Raw genomic sequence first — 23,030 nt, 5'->3', positions numbered from 1 at the left:
TCAAGAACTCATTGCTCTACATGTTTAGCGTCATACACTGTGCTGTACACGTACTGCTCTTTATATTTTCCCTTCTGAGAGGTGGCCTCGTATATTTCCCTTGAAGGGTGAGTGTGGATGCCGGAGGCTGTAGGGGCCGGGCCCCAGAAGGAGAACTAAACTGTGACCATCCAAGAACTAGATGCCACACACATTCCTTGCGTTATCAGCAACGTTATAAATACCAACTTATGACAAGTGTCCTTCTGTTATGATGTGACCCATGTACTTTGCGTAGAAGATCATCGCACTGTTTGTATTATGTGTCATAAACATTTCATTTAGAATGTAATAGTCCATTTATCATTTTGTACTGTGGCTAAAGGTTGCCCACAACTTCTCCTTCATAACATAATGTGAAATATCAGGATAAGGGTTACGTGGCTCTTGAACACCTGCCTATGGCACTTGGTGACAATACGGGCTCTCGTATCGGCGGGGTTACAGATGATCTGCATTCCTGCTGCTGGAAGCCACACATCACGTTGGTATTTTTTTTGTTAAAGTGGCACTCCTATTTATTTCCAGTTCTTGCATTGCTCCTGTGGGCGGTAGATTGGTTTACAGTTACACAACACGGTAACCCTGTCATTACTGGAAAAGTACAACATGCACATAGTCTCCGCTTCTATATATAGTGACACCACGTTTGCGATCCAATCGACACATGTCCTGTATATTAATAGCAGTGCCCTAGTCTTTGTATAACGTTTTATAAGCTGTTACATTGGTTAGTTTATATAAAACAATGATTAGTTGCTCTGTAGCTGTGTACTGTACATAGAAAGCCAAGAGACTTCAGTTAGGTGTAATCCGTGGTTTCTGCGGTGATCATGAATAATCACATGATAGGTTAATGTTCAAGCTGCTATCAGGAATCTGCAGGTTTTGAGCTCTGTTTGCAGATAAAATGCATCTAACCACTGGGAAAGCCATGCCATATCGGGGCTACTTAATATACAATATGGCACACAATTGTTTAGGGTCACATAAGATTGGAAAAGTTCACATTCCTATGTTTACACCTATATGTATTACCATTGACCCTTGGGCTTAAATTCCTTAGGTCATCGGGTGGTAGAAACCTGCTGTGCTATCTTTAGTGTTCCTAAAGTGTACATGAATATGAGACCACAACACTTTAATAGTCTCATAAATTTTTGAAGCTATAATATACCCTTGCTACAGGAAAATAGAAACATACTAAAGCTTTCAGACAGCCATACTTTGACCCCAGTTTCCCCTGTTTCTGTTAACCCAATGTGGACCCCAATAGAATTATATGTTCTGCGTTTGGCTCAGTAACATGATCTATCAAAGCCAAAGTGGTCATCTGTCACAGCTAATCTGCTTTTTATAGTGCCTTAAATCACACTTTGGAACAATGTATTTTGTACATGAGTCCATGTCAAATATAGAAAGGTCGAAATTATAGATGAGACAGTACTTGATAAAGTTTTTTGTACTGTACATGTCAGTCTTTTATTGATCAGTTTATTACACTTTACAAAGACTTTAAGTAGATCCATCATCAAATTCTCAAATACAAACTGCATATATTAAACAGACCTGATAAGGATGCTGTAATTACTTTCTAAACCCATGTCAGAATGGGCTTTATAATAATTTTTAAAAGTTTATGTGCCTCACAACTTTTCAGTGTCCCTTGTCCATCCTGCTGAGATCTCACACTGCTCACTACAAGCTGCAGCTGTCTGTCACGATGAGTGGTCAGAGGCCCATAAACGTTCTCACTGTTTAGGTGGATTCAGAAATGCTCATTTTAATATCAGAATTATGCAGTCATAAGGCATGTGACTTTATCTTGCCACGATTCCATTTAACTGCATTGAACTGTACCGCATTTCTGACGGATCCGGCATTGTGGCAGAATACCGCTGATGTGAAACAGGCCTTAGTCATGTAGTCCCATTTGTGGACCGCATGGTTTAGAGAAGAACAGAATGCTAGACAGGTTTACTGGAAAAAAATGTGGTATTTTACTAATTGAAATCCCTGGTACAGTAGAACCTCGCTTAACGAGTAACCCACTTAACAAGAATTTCGCTTAACAAGCAAAGCTTTCTGTAAATTTGTAACTCTGTTTACGAGAAAGCTTTGCTGTGCGAGCAAAATACTCACTGCACACTTCTGGTTCCGTACATCCACCGCGCCCTGACCCGCTCTTACAGTCCACACAAACACACACAAGTACGCACAAAACACACACAAACAAGCACGCACACGCATACATACAGTATTATGCTCACCTTATTTTCCGTTCCATCGCCGGTCTCATGGTTCTTGTAGAACTAAAAGACCCAGGAGGCCGTCGATGGAACGGAAGGTAAGGTAAGCATAATAAGTGTACCTTCCATTCCATCGCCGGCCTCCTGTATCCTGTAGTTCGCCGCTCCAGGATGTGTATCCGCAACCAACGCGACGAGGCAGGAACTTCTGCTGTTACCGCTACTCAAAGGCAGCGCGCTGACCAATCAGAGGATAGCGGGTCCTGCCTTTGACGTCAGAGCTCTGGCAGCGGAAGTTCCGCCCTCATCGCGATGGTAACCTGATACACAGCCAGTACTAGCAAACAGCAAGTCCCAGGAGACCGGCGATGGAACAGAAGGTAAGGTAAGCATAATGTGCGCGTGTGTGTGCGGGGTGTGTGTGTGCGGGGGGTGTGTGTGTGTGTGTGTGTGTGTGTGTGTGTGTGTGTGTGTGTAATGCACAATAGGGGACCTGGATGGGACATTTAACAAGTTGTGGAACAAATTGTCTGCATTGCAATGATTTCCTATGGTAAATCTTGCTTTGCTGAACGAGTAACTTTGTTAACAAGCACATTCCCAGAACGGATTGTTCTTGTTAACCAAAGTTCCACTGTATTTTTATGTATTCGACTCCAGTGGGCGTTACTACGTTGTGTATTACAGTTATACAGGGAAGACTGTCGATCATTGGATAGGACCACCCATTAGACTTGTGTGCAGTGTGAATGAATAACCTTGAACTTTACTTAAACAGATCCCACAAATATGTTTACGCGTCTGATCAGCTTTCTTGCTTTATAACCTCCTGCCTGCAGATCAGATGCCGTTTTCAACAAGACCGGTTCCCTTTAATTCTTGCCCTATGTGCAGAGCACGTAGTCTGCCCAAAACAGAACATCTCGATGGTTTGTGTGTTGAGTATGCGCAGAATGTTAATTGGCGGCTAGTTTTGATATTGCTTGTAAAACCTTTAGCATTATGAAGATGAGCAGTCTGCTTTATTCCGCGTACTCTAGATTATGTAGTTTATTTGTAAAACTTTAAATGTTAAAACGTAATGCCTCGTAATGTAGCGTATATTACATGGGAGCATGCACACATTTAAGTGATCACCGAACATGTAGTTTCCAACCACAGCAATCCTTAAATTGTTTTGTCACACCCAAGGCAACACCTGAAATGATGTGAATCATGAGCAAATTACAGGCTTACAATGGATTGCCGATATACTGCCCCACTAATCACTAGTGATATAAACAATATATGGGAAAATGAATATATTTCACTGTGAAGAGTCCGGAAAATCCTTTTGTATCTTGCCAACTTGTCTGAATCAGTACACAAAGTTGAAAACAAATGTGCCCTTCCCTGTGTGCTTGTACCGATACTATAGAGATCTGGATAGATATTTTATGATTTCCATGAAAAACGTGCAATATAATGACCGGTTTCGCTGTACAGTTTCACTTTAAGAACAATTGATAAATTCATTTTCACTTCTATTTTTTTATTTTGTTTTTATTTTTTTTTCCTTATTTCATGACAATTTCTTTATTTTCAGAAGTTCCTTTATAGAGCCTTTGTCAGATGTTTCTGACTTGTCTGTTTATTTTTCTAGTTTTATTATCTTTATCAATTTCCAAAAGTCAGGTCTTCAATCTATGCACACTTTACTATACGTTCCTATATTCCAAAAAGCAGTAAATGGGGGATTTACCATTATGGATTTGGATGCAGACAGTCCGCTTTGTATTATAGTAAGTGATGTGAGAAATCAGCCCCTTTTCCACAATGTGCCTACAACTCTATTGGACAAGTGCTAAACTGATGCACCCTATAGTTCTTTACAGTAAACCAGACCATTTCAAAACCAGAATTTTCCATTTGTCACTTTTTATGGAAAAAAGTAAAATGTGACCTGTGCCTTTGCAGGATTGTTCTTATCACAGATGCAATCAGAGAATCTGCAGATTAAAAATGCAACAGCATAAACTAAAACGTAAATGGAACAGGTAGAGAAAAGTATGTATGATACCAAACATAATTTACACTGATTTTGAGTCTTAAATTGAGAGAGCTTCCCGTTACCAGGGCTTTCTTTTTCTTTTAACTTTATAAAAAAAAAAATAATTTCGATGCTTTGAAGGGAATTTGTTACCAGGTTTTTGCCACCTAATCTGAGAACAGCATAATGTAGGGTCAGAAACCCTGATTCCAGCGATGTGTCACTTACTGGGCTGCTTAGTGTAGTTGTGATTTAAATCACTTTTTAATCAGCAGTAGATTATCATTAGAGGACTACTTGGCCTGCTGCCAGGTAGTCCAGCATATTCATGAGCTCTGTATAACTGCTAGATCTGCAGCAGAGAAAACATTGATTTTATCAAAATGACAGCAAACAGCTCAGTAAGTGACACATTGCTGGAATCAGGGTCTCTGCCTCAGATGGGGTAGCAAAGACCTGGTGATAGATTCCGTTTAACCATTTTTAAAGTGAACCTGTCAGGTCCAATATGTACCCAGAGCCACGAGTAGTTCTGGGTGAATATTGCTAATCCCTGCCTAACCGTCCCTGTATACACTAGCATAGATAAAGAGATCTTTAGAAAAAGTATTTCTAAAGATTTTTTTATCATATGCTAATGAGCGAGGGAACTAGTCACCTGGGCATTAGTTCCCATTGCCCGTCAGCTCCATTAGCATGTTAGTACGCCCCTATGGGCCCCAGTGAGCGTGCTATCATGCTAATGAATGTCCAGTGTCAGAGGATGATCTCACTCACCTCTCCGCTGCCATCGCCGCCCGATGCTGGAATTTGGGCTCCGTACGCATGACCCCAGAGTTTCGGTCATGAGCAGTATGAAGGCGGGTATACGCGTCCTGCCTTCAAACTGAAGTAGTGCGCATGACCGAACCCCCGGGGTCATGCGCACTGAGCCGAAATCCAGCATCGTGCAGCGATGGCGGCAGAGAGGTGAGTGAGATCATCATCTGACACTGGACATTCATTAGCATGTTAGCACGCTCACTGGGGCCCATAGGGGCGTACTAACATGCTAATGGGGACGACTAGCCAGGGGAACTAACGCCCAGGTGACTAGACCCCTCGCTCATTAGCATGCGGTAAGAAATCTTTAGAAATGCTTTTCTAAAGATCTCTTTATCTGTGCTAGTGTACAGGGACAGTCAGGCAGGGATTAGCAATATGCAGCCAGATCTGCTCGTGGCTCTGGGTGCATATTGCACCTGACAGGTTCCCTTTAAGTGGGTCTTTCCCCAGATTTTAATGTATATACTGCATACATTACTTAGTCGGATACATTTCTGAACAATATTTGTCAGAAAATGCATAAGGCTGGGGCCACACGGGGACTACTGCGATCCACTTGCATGACACTCTGCTCGTGCTGGCAGTACAGCAGAGCCGAGTGTCATGCGTGTGTCCTTGCAACTGAGGTCCGTTCGTGCGAGCAGACCTCAGCTGCAGGGGGCGGGTCGGCAGTCAGGAGGGGAGGGAGGGATTTCTCTTCCTCTCTCCTGCGTAGCCGGCTATTGCCATTCTCGCACTGCACTAGCGGTACACCGGTGTACCGCGAGTGCAGTGCGATTTTTCTCTCGCCCCATTCACTTGAATGGGTGCGAGAGAAAGAGACACGGCTTACAATCGCAGCATGCTGCGATTGTTTTCTCAGTCCGATTAGGGCTGAGAAAATAATCGCCCATGTGTGCTGACACACAGGCTAGAATTGGTCCGAGGGGAATGCGATGTTTTATCGCACTCCACTTGCACTGTTTTTCTCGCCGTGTGGCTTAGGCCTAATGGTATCACTGGTCTAAGAAATTGTATTTACTTTGACCCTTGTCCAAAAACATTGTTCTACTCACTTAGCAAAATGTATTATTTTCTAAAAGAAAGCTTTGTGCTGTTATGTTTACATTCCCTGACATTTTGTTTCCTGTAGACTAACTTTAGAAGACAATTATTCATTTTTTATTAAAAAAAACTTTGCATTTGGTATTGTTTTAGCTTTAACCCTTCTCCAGTTCCCAGCAGTCTATTGAGATTGAATAGAGCATTGAACTACATAAAGACTTCCACTTCATTCATTCATTGGACTTTTCAGAGTCCCATTCTCAGGAGTGGGACCTTCAGTGATCCGCTCTCCTCAGTGCTGCCAACAGCAAAGGGCATTGCTAGGGTCTTAAGATTAGGGGTCTAAGCCCCCAAAATATTCACCCTCTCCCTAACATATTTTAGGCTATGTGCGCACGTTACGTAAATACATGCAGTTATGCTGCGCTTTGTAGCGCAGCGTAACTGCATGCGTCCTGCGTCCCCTGCACAGTCTATGGAGATTGTGCAGGGGCCGTGCGCACGTGGCGTTTTAGAGCGCAGCGCTTCGGCTACTGCCGAAGCGCTGCGCAAAAAGAAGTGACATGTCACTTCTTCCGAGCGCTTTGCCGGCAGCTCCTGCTCTGTCTATGGGAGGAGCTGCAGGCAGAGCGCATGGAATCGGCTTCACTACGTACATTTCTGCAGCGATTTAAAGCGCACATGTGCTCTTCAGATCGCTGCAGAAATTTCTGCAGTGAACTGTACGCAACGTGCGCACATAGCCTTAAAGTGTTTTTTATTGTGGCCAGCCAAAGGGACACCTGTGCAATAATCATGCGGTCTCATCAGCATCTTGATATACCACACCTGTGAGGTGGATGGATTATCTCGGCAAATGAGAAGATCTCACTAACACAGATTTAAGCAAATTTGTGAAAAATATTTGAGAGGAAAAGGCTTTTTCTGTACATAGAAAAAGTCTTAGATCTTTGAGTTCAGCTCATGAAAAATGGGAGCAAAAACAAGTGTATTGCATCTCCCCAGATGTTTGTATTAACCACACAGGCAAAGAAATCAAACCATAGTTACCCTTAAATTAATGTAATAATGAGAAATGACACGGAAAAAGTATTGAACACATTGAAATTTAAGGCCAGGCTCCCACTGACGTGTAGCATATGATGAGACACTAATGGCACTCTGTTGAAGTTCTGCTGCGAGCGTGAGCCGTGTAATAATAATAATAATTAATAATTGTATTCATTTATATAGTGCTATTAATTCCACAGCGCTTTACATAACATTGGCAACACTGTCCCCATTGGGGCTCACAAGCTAGAGTCCCTGTATGTATGTCTTTAGTGTGGGAGGAAACCGGAGAACCCGGAGGAAACCCACGCAAACATGGGGAGAACATACAAACTCCTTGCAGATGGAGTCCTTGGTGGAATTTGAACCCAGGACCCCAGCGCTGCAAGACTGCAGTGCTAACCACTGAGCCACCGTGCCGTGTATCACTCTACTGTGCTCAGATTACCATTGTCTGTGTATATTGGACTACATACACTTGTGTTACATCTGAGTGTAGTCTGATGTTTCACACCCACCCACAGACTTGTATGGGTGTGCACAATCCAATATACGCTGCCAAGCATAGTCAAATGTCCATGTCTTTAGTGGACTGAGTGAATCAAATAAAATCACAGGGACATGTCCCCCCTTTTTTTTTTTTTCCTTACTATTTACTGGAGTCATGGATCAAGAAACAAAACTTTTAATTCCTGCTTATTCCACCACTAGTCACCTCACTGATGAGCACTGATTGTCTGCATGGTGAGGTGACTGGTGTTCAGGACGGTTCCAGTGGTGCTCATTTTATTTGTAATTAAATAGGTATTCCCATCTCCAAGATCCTATCCCAATATGTAGTAGGTGTAATAATAATAGCAAGTGCCTCCAATTATAAATGTAGTATATTTCTCCTGATTATCTGTTGCTTATATCATGTGCAGGGCATTGCAGCTTTGGTATCCATGTTTATGACCACAGAAACTAACGAACTATCCCCATATCTGTGGTCTTCACCATGGATACCGAAGCTACCCCGATGTCCTGCACATGAGCTAAGTGACATAGCTAATCATGAGAACTATAGTACATTTCTAATTAGAGGTATTTGCTAATATTAATATTACTAGAAAACCACCTGCTGCTTGGTTTACGGTAAATGATAAATTGTTGGTTATACTTGCTAAGGTTCCATTTTCAGTTGCACCCTGAAGATGACATCCTCAGCATTTTATCATTTTGGGTTTTTTGGGGTTTTTTTTCAACTTTTTTTTTTTTTTTTGTTTGGCGTTAACAGTTGCCTATTATGAATTTCAGACGTGACCTATAATCTGGAATTGGGTCGTAGTGAAACGCATCCAAACTCAAGTCAGACTTGTCTTAAGTCTTTGCATAAGTTGTATGTGTTGTATGCGGTCATGTTAACATTATCTTTTTGTTCAGATAATTCCTTAATTCAGTTTCTCTTCTGATTCTCCTGAATATTACATTCCTGTTCAGATGTTTCAGCTGCTTTGATTCGGCTGGTCTCCTCCGTTTCCTTTCAAGCCTAGACTCACTTGTTCACTTGTCTCAGCTGTATGAGACCATTTTGCTTTCTTAGGCCTAAGCCACAAGGCGAGAAAATCGGAGTGAGTGTAATCCGATTTAAAACATCTCATTCCACTCGGACCAATATTAACCTATGTGCGAGCACTCATGAGCCATTATTTTCTCAGCCCTAATCGGACCGAGAAAACAGTTGCAGCATGCACAACCATCCTCTGACACTGTGCATTCATTAGCATGTTAGGATACCCACAGGGGCGGCCTTATATACTAAGGGGGCTGACTAGCCAAGGGAAGTAACGCCCTTGCGACTAGTCGCTGGCCTCATTGGCATATCATAAGGGATCTTTAGAAATACTTTTTCTAAAGATCCCTTTATCTATGTTACTACAGGCTTGGACAGTTAGGTTGGGATCTGCAATATGCACCTGGAACTGCTTGTGGTTCTGGGTGCATACAGGACCTGACTGGTTTACCTTAAAGTTGAACTTTGGGTTCTATAGGCAACCAGACCGATATTACTGTGAGGTAATTATCATAAATGAGACCCCAGTTACTTCTGCACTGGTTGTTGATAGCTGCTGCTATAATTACAGATTTTGTGAGTTATCAGGTTGCCCCACCTTAGCGACTATATGGTTTTTGCTCCATTGAGCGATGTTTTGGGTGTTGTAGCTTTACTTCTTTAAGACAATTTGGGCAAAAACTGGGTTTGCATTCAACACACAGACATCTATTTTCTTCTTTTTTTTATTTTTATAGAGCCTAAATTCAGGGGCCAAATCTTGTGACATGGGGAAGATTTTGCCATATTTTTAATCTGGTGTTACACTTGCCGTGCAAAATTTCACTTACATTGGTTTTAAACTCTGGTCTTGTATTCAATGGGCTACTGCACACAGATTTTCTGCCATATATCTCTTGTAGTTGGGAATACCCCTTTTAAGGTTGTTTGTCTTCTCTTAAAATAAACCCATACCCTGTAAAAATGTTAAAAGTGGTGAAAATTCTCCTTTAAATGTATGTGATTTACATATTTGCAGTCACTTGCTGACTAGACACACATTGTTCCTTTCGATAGAGCGTTAAAAGAAGTTGGATGAGACTAGTCGGCACGTGACTGCACGTTTGTAAACCACATACTTGATGTTAAGTGGCTGCCCCCTGCATTTGTGAATACAGGGAAATCATGACGGTGTGCGCTTGCACTCTATCAATCAGTCTTCAGAGAGTAAATACACTGTGTGCAGAATTATTAGGCAAATGAGTATTTTGATCACATGATATTTTTTATACATGTCCTACTCCAAGCTGTATAGGCTTGAGAGCCAACTACCAATTAAGTAAATCAGGTGATGTGCATCTCTGTAATGAGAAGGGGTGTGGTGTAATGACATCAATATAAGGTGTGATTATTAGGCAACTTCCTTTCCTTTGGTAAAATGGGTCAGAAGAGAGATTTGACGGGCTCTGAAAAGTCCATATTGTGAGATGTCCTGCAGAGGGATGCAGCAGTCTTGAAATTGCCAAAATTTGATACATGATCACCGAACAATCAAGCGTTTCATGGCAAATAGCCAACAGGGTCGCAATAAGCGTGTTGAGTAGAAAAGGCAAAATAACTGCCCATGAATTGAGGAAAATAAAGTGTGAAGCTGCAAAGATGCCATTTGCCACCAGTTTGGCCATATTTCAGAGCTGCAACGTTACTGGAGTATCAAAAAGCACAGGATGTGCCATACTCAGGGACATGGCCAAGGTAAGGAAGGCTAAAAAACGACCACCTTTGAACAAGAAACATAAGTAAAAACGTCAAGACCGGGCCAAGAAATATCTTAAGACTGATTTTTCAAACGTTTTATGGACTGATGAAATGAGTGACTCTTGATGGGCCAGATGGATGGGCCAGAGGCTGGATCAGTAAAGGTCAGAGAGCTCCACTCTGACGCCAGCAAAGTGGAGGTGGGGTATTGGTATGGGCTGGTATCATCAAATATGAACTTGTCGAACCTTTTCAGGTTGAGGATGGAGTGAAGCTCAACTCCCAGATCTACTGCCAGTTTCTGGAAGACAACTTCTTCAAGCAGTGGTACAGGAAAAAGTCTGTACCGTTCAAGAAAAAACATGATTTTCATGCAGGACAATGCTCCATCACATGTATCCAACTACTATGCAGTGTGGCTGGCCAGTAAATGTCTAAAAGATGAAAAAATAATGACATGACCCCCTTGTTCACCTGATCTGAACCCCATAGAGAACCTGTGGTCCGTCATAAAATGTGAGATATACAGGGAGGGAAAACAGTACAACTCTCGGGACATTGTCTGGGAGGATGTGGTTGCTGCTGCACGCAATGTTGATCATAAACAGATCAAGTAACTGACAATCTATGGATGGTAGGCTGTTGAGTGTCATTATAAAGAAAGGTGACTATATTGGTCACTAATTTTTTGGAGTTTTGTTTTTGCATGTCAGAAATTGTTTATTTCTATATTTTGTGCAGTTATATTTGTTTACCTGGTGAAAATAAACAAGTGAGATGGAAATATATTTGGTTTTTATTAAGTTGCCTAATAATTCTGCACAGTAATAGTGATCTGCACAAACAGATATCCTCCTAAGCCAAATCTAAAAAACCCCCAAAACACTCCAGCTTTGATATTAGTCTATTGGGTTGATTGAGAACATAGTTGTTGATCAATAATAAAAAAAAATCCTCTAAAATACAACTTGCCTAATAATTCTGCACATGGTGTATAGACTTTTCTTTTTGCAATCAGAAAACCTTTTATAAGAGACTAAAAGGTTTGTCCAAGCATACGGTATTGATGACCTATGTACAGGATAGATTATCCAGCGCTGATCAGTGTGGGTCTGACACCCGACACCTCCACCGATCAGCTGTTACAAGCTCCAGAGCCAGCACAGCTCTATTTAGCATGTAGTGGCCTCTGCCAGTCACTGCTTGGTACTGCAGCATGGCTTCTATTCAAAAGATCAATAGCTGTGCGTCAGTAGTGCCTCTGGAGCAAATAGCTGATTGTTGGGGGCGCCAGGTGTTGGACCCCTACTGATTTACTATTTATGATCTATCCTGTTTAAACTATTAAGCTTCATTTGCACGATGAGCTTTTGGTGAGTTTTTGATTCTATGTATTTTTTGCTGTGTCAAAAACGCAGCATAGAACAGTTCCAGCAAAATGGACATGATTTATAGAAATCTCCTGCCCTCTGTGCCTGTTTTTTTACTCTGCGTAAACTGACCTGTGGTGTGTTTCCAATCAGAAAATTCTCGATTTCTCTACGCTTTGTTTTCAGTGCAGATTTTCCCCATATACTTGCAATTAATGTGGAATATTCACAGGTGAAAAACGCATATGCAGTTTTAATGTTTCTACAGCGGAAACGCACTGTAATCTCCAGCGCCGCTTTATTGAAGACACTGCGGAGAAGACTGAGTGGCAAGGGTGTGTGCGCTGATGTAAAGAAACAAATAAAAAATTGTGCACCCACCATTGCCTCTCATAATTTTCTCCACAGCGTCTTCAATAAAATGGCGCTAGAGATCATGGTACGCACATGCACGGACTCTGGCGACATTTTAATGAAGCTGTCATGTCATTACTGTGGCAATACGCATGCGCCGCCAACAGCAGAGTGGTGACGTGGTCCTATATTTAACCTTCGTCAGGCTGCATAATTTTACAACGTTAACAGCGACCCCTTATCTCGGAAGGGGGTGGAGATATTTTATTGAAATTTGGCCAATATATTCTGGACCAAAACTGCAGAGATGTCACGAAATTTCAGCCCTATGGCTTTTGGAAAAAAAAATGTATTTCAATGTTAAAACGTAATAGTTACAATTGTACCTATTCAGCCAGACAAAGGTTAAATAAAGAAATGGGGGCATGCCATAGAGGTTGCTGGAGGAGGAATTTACAGCGAGGACCCGACCCACAAAGGTCTGCACTGCTGCAAACATCAATCAAAGGTGCAGTGCATTTCTAAAACTTTGATTACAGATAGATCTCCAACAAAGCATTCGATCTTTCAACAAACGAGATGCTTCGATACAGCATCCTAGTGCTAGTATGCCACGGCCTTTGCTTTATACAATAAAATCATGGTGGTTGGTTCTCTTTAACCTCATCGGTCCACAGAACCTATTTTCAAAATGCATCGGCTTGTTTAGCTGTTCTTTTTCTTACCTCTGAATCTGAATTTTATGGTGATGACGCATGAGAGGTCTTCTTCTGATGACTCTTTCACGAAGGCCATATTTTTGCAGGTTTCTCTGATAGTAGAACAATGTACCACAACTCCAGAGTCTGCTGCCGTTAAGTGGGGGTTCTGAATTTACCTCTAGCAATGCTATGAGCAGTTTCACAGAAATTTTGCTTTACCTTTTACCTCCACTTTTCCTGTTAGCTGCCATTTCTTAATTACATTTTGAACAGAGGAAAGGGCAACTTAAAAAACCTTTGCCATCTTCTTATGGCCTTTTACTTTGTGTGTCTTCACCATTTTTAGAGTGCTAGACAGCTTCTTAGAAGATCCTATGGCTGCTGTTTTTTGGCACAAGATTAGAGGAGGCTGCGTTTTATGAAGATGTGAAATTTGCATTACTTGGCCTTTCCGAACGATGAAAGTGAACAAGCCATAACTCTAACAGGCGAATTAAAGTCTTAGGCTATGTGTGCACGTTGCATATTTGCGTGCAGTTACGCTGCGATCTGCACCGCAGCGTAACTGCATGCATCCTGTGTCCCCAGCATAATCTATGAAGATTATGCAGGAGACGTGCGCATGTGGCGTATTAGAGCGCAGCGCTTCGGCTGCTGCCCAAAGCACGCGTTCTAAGAAGTGACATGTCACTTCTTTCCTGCGCTCTGCATGCAGTCACCGCTCTGTCTATGGGAGGGGCTGCACTCAGAGCGCATGGAATCTGCTTTTTTTTTTTTTTTCATTACTCTCTTTCTGCAGCGATTTGAAGCGCATGTGTGCTGTTCAAATCGCTGCAGAAATTTCTGCAGGGACAGAACGCTACGTGGGCACATAGGCTTAAACCTTGGCCAAGGTTATCTGAGCACACACATCTCCAAGGGTGCCCAGACTTTTGCATCAACCAATTTTCCTTTTTGTAATTTTTGAAATGTAAAAGATGAAAAATATTATTTTTTTTTTGTGTGCCTAAAATACAAAAGAAATGTTTGATCTTTAACTTTGTCTTTTAGAGATCTTTTAATCTACAACTTGCTTAAAGGTAACAAGTCACCAGGTTTTTCAATTGAGCTGCGGCCACCCCCAGTGAGCCCTTATATACAGCATTCTTGAATACTGTATATACCGTAAGTGTCCAGGCTGCACTGTATTTCAATAGAGGTAAAAAATGGCTAGATGGAGGCGCTGCGGACAAGAGGTGTAGGAAAAAAAAATAGGTAGGATCTATTAATAATAAAAAAAAATTAATTACAAGGCACTACACAAATCTGGGATCAATATACAAACATGTCCCCTTCTTTTTAATTTTTTTTTTTATACAATCCACACTGTACAAAGTAAAATACAACTTTATTATACTCACCAAGGGGGTGGTCCAATGGATGTCGCTGCTCTCAGTCCGACGTCTCCTTTATTTGTGCAATCGTTGTCCTCCTTCCAAGCCCTGTGTGTATGACGTGCCCTATATCATCCACACAGACGCCTCCATTGTGTTCCTAAGTATACGCACTTTGATCTGCCCTGCTGAGGGCAGATCAAAGTTCTTTAGTTCGCATGTGCAGACGGTCTTTGACCTTTCCTCTTGCCTGTGCATTACTTGCATTACAGTACTTTCTTCTGCCCTCAGCTGGGCAGATAAAAGTGCATGGGCACAATGGCAGACTTTGTGTGGATGACATAGGGTGCGTCTATGACGCCCTTGCCTATCAGGTCGTCACAGGGTATTGTGCAATCTGCCCTCTTGCACAGTATCCGCATCCTCCTTGGTTACTTGTCTCTGGCCTTTGGTGTTAATAAGAACAAGCTAATCAAAATCCTAGAAACACTCTGCACCACACCCACCAGACACACTAATGGGTAGCCTGAAGGGAATAGGGCCGCCCACTTGGGAGGTTGGTAAGGGGAGGTCAGGAGTGTCAGGAGACAGTCAGTTGCGAAGTGACTCTCAAGAGGAGAAGTCACGGGAGAGTGTTGTGTTGGAGGTGAACATGAGAGGAGGTCAGGAGTTGGGCTCCTTGTTACTAGGTAGCAGATGTTGGTCTGGGCCTGGTAGGAGCTGGAACCCCGGTCGCAGGGGTTCGTGACAAGGGGCATGGAACTGCCGAGGAGGGCAGCTGGCGGCCTTGTCATCTCCGGGCAGGGGCCAGGGCACAACTGGGTAGGTGGACCCTAGGTCGGGAAGTAGCTTCAAGCGTCCTGGTAATTCACCCGAGGAGGACGGAGCCTTCAAGATTCATTCTCCACCCGCTCCAAAATCTGGGTACTAGCACAACGAGGTGGATAGGACTTTCCCAATCCACAGTCCAGAAAATCCCAAGCGTGAACCCTGAGAGCAAGCTCACCCAGTTAGCCACACTGGTGAGTGGGACTCGACTAGTTTTACACTACTGGGATCAATCAGTAAAAAAGGTGCCAAGGAAAAGGTCACAGGCTAACAAGCAACACCATCGGGCATGGGATCCAGGCGTGCTCCCTCCCTGCTGCAGCAGTACTACGAACTTTGGTTTACCACGGTTGTCGGTGTCAGCGTTATTGGACTGAGTGAGTACGCAGGGACCCTTGCCTCTCCCAACGGTATCCCTCCGCCAGCATCACCGAGCGCCGGGCTATTCCCCCTACCCATGGAGGGGTTAAACACCTGGCTGCCATCCCACCACCACCAGGTGCTCCCAATGGCAGTGGTGGTATTCCACCTTACCACACACCGTGGGTGGTGTCACGAACTTTAAACATACAGTCCCCTGTAAATACCCCCCTCCTTGTTTTGAGTGGCCGCACAACCCCCGTGTCCGGAGACCCCTCAAGCCAACACTGATCCGGATCTGAGCAGTTTCGGCTGTTGACATGGGGGCGGTACACGTCATCCACACATGGCTGATACGGAGGACAGCGACTGCACAAAACAGTGGAGGTGCCGGACTGATAGCAGCAACACCCATCAGACCGCTCCCCTTCGTGAGTATTATAAAGATCTGTTTTTTACATTATACAGATCAACCTGGGCTCTTATATACAGTATTCTGGAATGCTGTTATATAAGGGCTCACTAGTGGTGGCCACAGCTCATGAGGGAAAAAACCTGATGACTGGTTCCCTTTAACCGTTTGCAATAACAGTACTTTTGACCAGGGGTGCTGAAACTTTTCCATGCCTACCACTGTATGCCTGTGAAGTCTGGTGGCTCCCATGCACATTAGTTTGTCTTCTTGTAATATGCATGGACAGTTTGTTTATATGCCACTGTAACCTATACCATTAGATTTTACCAGCAGTGCTTCTTTCTAAGGTTACACTAAAATCTAAGTAGAATTTTTGGAGGTTCAGGTTTAAGCCACCACTGGATCGTCACAATTTTAGCACCATGCAATGAATAGGACACCCGCTGAAATAACTGCTAGAAATCTTCTACTGGTAAATGTACCCTTACAGTATTCCTTAAGATTGCTGCGGTGCTGTCACTCAGGAATGTCACACTTTTAATGAGCTGCAGTTTTTTATGTTGATAAAACAGGTTTATCTGTATGTCCCGAGTCTTCTTTTCTAGCTAGCATTTAAGGAACAATCTATGTGTCTTTATATAGTGCTGAAGTATGCAGGGAGTGTTGTACAGTTAGCCATGCCCAATTTGACTAACACCATAATGGCAATTGTGTTCATTGTCCTGTGCTGGAATGTGCCCCATGGTAACATGGTAGGAAGCAATCCACAGCACCGTACCCGCTCCCGCTGTTTTAACGTGTTGTGCTAGACTGAGCTAATTTCCACAAACAAAAATCACAAGTGACTTAACATTTCTTCTGTATTCTGGAGGATAAAAGAAAGTTGAAAAAAGATCAATACAAAGAGAAAACCTTTAAGAGTGTTAACAGATCACCTGCTCACTTGTCTTACCCTATAATTGCAGTGAATAATTCCGCAGATGCTGGCCAAATGAGCAAACTTTCTTTTGCCAGCTGGGATAATCCTTTAGCCCTTGAGCTCATGTGTCTTGTTTGCTTATTTGGCCTTGGGGCATAAAATTGTAATCACTTATCCTGCATTGTTTCTCCTAACTGTACAGCTCAGCGCAGCTATGCCCAAGGTTGCAGTGAAACGCTGAGAATAGCCAGCTATTGACTAAAATTAGGACCACGAGCTTGATGTTAACACATTATTACTATCGAGCCTAGTGGGAATGGTTTTATTTTCATACCAATAAAAGAATAGTAGAGGACAAAGAAATACATGTTATAAGGCCTAAGCCACACGAGGAGAAAATCGGTGCGAGTGGAGTGCGATAAAACATCGCATTCCACTCGGACCAATTCTAGCCTGTGTGTCAGCGCGCATGAGCGATTATTTTCTCAGTCCTAATCGAACCGAGAAAACAATCGCATGCTGCGACTGTAATGCGAGACTCATTTCTCTCGCACCCATTCAAGTGAATGGGGCGAGAGAAAAATTGCACTGCACTCGCGGTACACCGGTGTACCGCGTGTGTAGAGCGAGAATCGCAATAGCCGGCTACGGAGGAGAGAGGGAGAGAAATCCCTCCCCTCCTCCGTGCTGGCCCGCCCCTCCGCAGTGCTGGCCCGCCCCTCCTGAGAGCCGCCCCGCCCCCCACAGCTGAGGTCCGCTCGCACGGTCAGAGCGCAGTCGCAGGGATAGAAGCATGACACTCGGCTCCTGCTATGCTGCCAGCGCGAGCCGAGTGGCATGCGAGCATCGCAATAGTGCCCCGTGTGACTCCAGCCTAACACAGGCAATGGTAATGTGTGTAAAATGTTTGTGAACTAAAGACCAAAATTATTTTTTATCATCCTCCGGTTAACTTTTCATGTTATTTTGTATACAGTATATGAATGACAATTTCATTATGACTCGGAACATTTTTATTTAGTTAGGCTACAATGTTCTATTTTTTATTTTAATTTTTTTTTCCATCCCCATATTTAATACTAATTGATTATATATTATGTGCCTGGCGTGTTGCCAAAGGGATGCTTTTTAGCCCAGTATACATTTTCATGCCATAGCTTGGCCCCTTTTGATTGAGGCTCCCCAATGAGCTGCAAGTCTGACCTCTGCAACCAATAACTGGGAATATTCTTTAGATTGCGTCACTATTTACTGGACTTAACATTTTAAAGATGAAAAAAAACAACTATTTAAATCAGGATTTTGTTGCATGTATTTTCAAAACCCCTTTTTCTCTTTCAAATCATGAGTTTTATTTTGTGTTTGCTTAGGAGCAGAAGATTGTGTCGGACTTAGTAGTGAAGTTCAATTTCTGTATAACCAGGCCGCAGCAAATGAAAAAATGGGGGAGTAAACGTTGAAAAACAAAAAGGGAACCCCAATAAAATATAACTTTTTTTTAATCTTATTTAAAAAGTCAAAAGTCTGAGATCAATTCACAAACAAAATATAAATAGGTAAAGTGCCGAACGTGTAATAGCAAATGCTAGGAGGGAGGATGATCACACAGACTGGCCCTAAATCAGCCCTAGTCAGCCTCTCCCTACTTAGCAATGGAGGGTTTGACGCCCTAGGATTATGGCACCCCCATTCACCGATGTGGAACCCTACATAACCCTAATAGGCTCTGCACACCACAAAAAACACCACTTAGAAAATATGGAGACCCTCCATCGCAATCAGATGGTGAGCCAAATAGACTTATCTGAGATGTTGTCCTAAGAAGACATCCGAACGCGTTTCATTCCGCAGATACCAGGGAATCATCAGGGGACAAGCAAGGAGCAGACTGCCAATGCAGGAGCCTCCCTAAGAAGTCAAACCAGAGGTGCAGAATTTTTTTTTTTTTTTTGGGGTTCCCCTTTTGTTTTTGAATAGTGTAATACAATTTCTCAGGTACGAGTGTACAACAGAATGAGTTATATATACAGGACTTCAGTTCATTTTTCCGCATGAATTGTGACACTGTTACAAAATTACTTTGTTTTGTTGTTTTTTTGTCATTGATAAAGCAATTTCCATTTTTAATACATGTGGAATAATGGAAAAGCAATATATTATTCTTGCTTGCTAGCGACCTTTTTTTGTCAGTCTGTGCCTGTACAGACATCTAAAGATGAAAGAAATAGCTAGGAAATCCACACAACCGTGCTGCTACTTCCTACCAGTCAATTCATCTTTCTGTTATGGGAAATTGCTATACGACGGTGGGATCCCTGAATGTCGTCGCCTGATCAGACTTGTCTGGATCAAGGTGTGCTGGTCCTTTTGTAATATCTCATTAGTGTCATTGCTGCATCTCTGCACAATTCTTTGTTTTATTAATGGTACTTACATCATGTTTATATATATTTTTTTTTTAGACCAGAAGAAACCGAGAGAAGATTAAAAAATGTAAGTACCAATGTTTAAGTGAATTGGTTTCACTATTATCTCAGGTAAAATATTCTTGATCTTTGCCCAGTTTCAGTGAGATTTGCATTGTATTGATATGACTAGTGTGGTGTGACTTGAAAGGTAGTCTTAACCCTTGACCATAGCTTACTGACTCATCTGCTGCCTCTTTACAGATTCTATTCTAATTTTAGATTCTAATTTTGTAATTACACAAGGCTTTAATATTACAGAAAATGGGCTTTAGTCAAAGGTGACCTGCTAAATGTCAATATTAATATCTTTCGCTCTATATAGATAATTTTTTTTTTTTATTTTATTTTAAATCTTGAATGGTTTTCCACCACTTTGACAACTTCTTCATTGCTCATGCTTGTCCAGTTAAAGCCGCCATTCCAGCAGTGTCGGCACTTGCTCTCCCAGGGCTGACATAACCTTATTGCCAGTTTCCCTCTCCCTGACTTTGGACGTACAGTACAGACCAAAAGTTTGGGCACACCTGCTCATTCAAAATGTTTTCTTTATTTTCATGACTCTGAAAATTGTAGATACACATTGAAGGCATCAAAACTATGAATTAACACATGTGGAATGAAATACTTAAAGTGTGAAACAACTGAAAATGTCATATTCTAGGTTCTTCAAAGTAGCCACCTTTTGCTTTGATTACTGCTTTGCACACTCTTGGCACACTCTTAATGAGCTTCAAGAGGTAGTCACCGGAAATTGTCTTATAACACTCTTGAAGGAGTTCCCAGAGATGCTTAGCACTTGTTGGCCCTTTTGCCTTCACTCTGCGGTCCAGCTCACCCCAAACCATCTCGATTGGGTTCAGGTCTGGTGACTGGAGGCCAGGTCATCTGGCGTAGCACCCCATCATTCTCTCTCCTTAGTCAAATAGCCCTTACACAGCCTGAAGGTGTGTTTGGGGTCATTGTTCTGTTAAAAAAAAAATAAATGATGGTCCAACTAAACGCAAATCGGATGAATAGCATGCCGCTGCAAGATGCATTGTTAGCCATGCTGGTTCAGTATGCCTTCAATTTTGAATAAAGCTCCAACAGTGTCACCATCAAAGCATCATCACACCTCCTCCTCCATGCTTCACGGTGAGAACCAGGCATGTAGAGTCCATCCGTTCACCTTTTCTGCGTCGCACAAAGACACGTTGGTTGGATCTAAAGATCTCAAATTTGGACTTAGCAGACTAAAGCACAGATTTCCACTGGTCTAATGTCCATTCCTTGTGTTCTTTAGCCCAAACAAGTCTCTTCTGCTTGTTGCCTGTCCTTAGCAGTGGTTTCCTAGCAGCTATTTTACCATGAAGGCCTGCTGCACAAAGTCTCCTCTTAATAGTTGTTCTAGAGATGTGTCTGCTGCTAGAACTCTGTGTGGCATTGACCTGGTCTCTAATCTGAGCTGCTGTTAACCTTCTATTTCTGAGGCTGGTGACTCGGATAAACTTATCCTCCGCAGCAGAGATGACTCTTGGTCTTCCTTTCCTGGGGCAGCCCTCATAGGAGCCAGTTTCTTTGTAGGGTTTGATGGTTTTTGCCACTGCACTTGGGGACACTTTCAAAGTTTTCCCTAATTTTTCGGACTGACTGACCTTCATTTCTTAAAGTAACAATGGCCACTCGTTTTTCTTTACTTGGCTGCTTTTTTCTTGCCATAATACAAATTCTAAGAGTCTATTCAGTAGGACTATCAGCTTTAGGCCGGGGCAACACGGGAGACTAATGCGATCCTCGCATGACACTCGGCTCACGCTGGCAGCACAGCGGGAGCCGAGTGTCACTGCGACTGAGGTCCGATCATGCTATTGGATCTCAGCTGTGGAGGAGCGTGCCAACACTGAGGAGGGGCAGGCCATCGCTGCGGATGGAAGGGAGGGATTTATCTCACTCTCTCCTCCGTAGCCGGCTATTGCCATCCTCGCCCTGCACTCGCGGTACACCGGTGTACTGCGAGTGCAGTGCGATTTTTCTCTCGCCCTATAGACTTGAATGGGTGCGAGAGAAAACAGGAACGCATTACAGTCGCAGCATGCTGCGATTGGTTTCTCGGTCCGATTAGGTGCTGACACACAGGCTAATATTGGTCCGAGTGAAATGCGATGTTTTATCGCATTCCACTTACTCCGATTTTCATGCCGTGTGTCTTAGGCCTTACCAAAAAGCTCTGTCTTGGTCTCATCTGTCTACAAGATGCTTTCCCAAAAGGATTTTGGCTTGCTAAAGTTCATTTTGGCAAACTGCAGTCTGGCATTTTTATGCATTTGTGTCAGAAGTGGGATCCTCCTGGATCTCCTATCATAGCATTTCATTTCATAGAAATGTCAACGGATAGTTCCTGCTGACACTTATCCAACCTGAGCCTGCAGAACAGTTTAAATTTCTTTGGAATTGATTGTGGCTGTTTATTCACCATCCACTCTATCCTGCGTTGCAACCTTTCATCACGTTTTCTTTGCCCTCCATTTCTAGGGAGATTAGCTACAGTGCCATGGGTTGGAAACTTCTTGATTATGTTGAGCATCGTGGACAAAGGAACATCAAATCTTCGAAGATTGTTCTGTAATTTTGAGATTGTTGATATTTTTCTATAGTTTTGGTTCTCAAGTCTTCAGACAGTTCTCTTCTCCTTCTGTTCTCCATTCTTAGAGTGGCACAGATTGAGTCAACTTCTCCCCTTTTTATCTGGTCCCAGGTGTGATTTTCATATTGTCCACACCTGTTGCTTGCCATTGGTGAGTTTGAGCAATCATCACATGATGGAAACAAAGTTGTTTACGCAAAACTTTGGAAAGGTGCCCGGCCCCTTTATGGAGTCTGTTGTGAAATCCCCCCCCCCCCCCCTTTTTTTTTTTTTTTTTTTTAGTTGTTCTATATGCACAAAAGAAATGCGTATTACAGAACATGTAATTGTAATGATTTTCTGAGAGAAATACTTCATTTTCTGTAACAATTTGAAGAGTGCCAGCACTTTAGGCCATGACGGTAGGTCGAATAAACTTGATAATCATGGAGTACTTTTGATTTATATCAGGATGGGTTTATATTCATTTATGAAAATTTTAACTTAAATCCCGCCAGCTCCTCATTTTCCCTCCCTGCTGAAATCTCACATTGCTTAGTTCATGCTGCAGTATTCAGTCAAGTTGGGTGGGCAGATATTATTTATGATGCACTGCTTATACAGCGCCAATATATTCCGCAGAAATTACAGAGATTATGATCACTGTTCCTCCTGTGGCTCACTATCTAAATTCTGTATCAGGATATCTGTTATGGGACTGTAGTAAGGCAACAGCGTCCCAATCTTGCGAACACCATATTACAACCTAGAAAGGTAGGTTTCAGTGCTCTGTGAAAACATTTTAATTTCATAGCGCAATTTAGCTCTGTCACTTCCTTATGGCATTTTATCCAGTCCCTAGAGGCCCCGATCTGTAAACAAAAGCCATAAAAAGCCACTTCCTACTGCCTGTATTACTAAGGCTTCATTTCAGTGTATATATATTAAAAAAGAAATCACCTTTATTGATTAATATCTTTAAAATCCAAAATACTATCCCACAATCGGTGAACATATACAAACACATGACGATGATGTTACACACACCCTAGGTTTCAAGTGAAGCCCCCATTTCATGACTGCTGTCCCTCAAAGCTGTCCCGGATCTCCCTCAA

At 42.6% G+C, this 23,030-nt stretch overlaps 1 protein-coding gene across 14 annotated transcripts in view; it reads left to right on the top strand.

The window, feature by feature from the left end:
* The window catches only part of LMO7 (LIM domain 7), a 208,813-nt gene that overhangs the window by 113,524 nt on the left and 72,259 nt on the right, over nucleotides 1–23,030 (top strand). For all 14 annotated transcript variants that reach the window (XM_075336806.1, XM_075336796.1, XM_075336798.1 and 11 more), the window contains one exon: nucleotides 19,308–19,338. In XM_075336806.1, the coding sequence (XP_075192921.1) occupies nucleotides 19,308–19,338 (31 nt within the window). The remainder of the gene's footprint in view (nucleotides 1–19,307; nucleotides 19,339–23,030) is intronic.

The sequence above is a fragment of the Anomaloglossus baeobatrachus genome, chromosome 2 (genome assembly GCF_048569485.1).
Source record: "Anomaloglossus baeobatrachus isolate aAnoBae1 chromosome 2, aAnoBae1.hap1, whole genome shotgun sequence".
Taxonomy (NCBI): Eukaryota; Metazoa; Chordata; class Amphibia; order Anura; family Aromobatidae; genus Anomaloglossus; species Anomaloglossus baeobatrachus.
The sequence above is the reverse complement of the archived record's forward strand: the minus strand, read 5'-3'. Positions and strand labels throughout refer to the sequence as shown.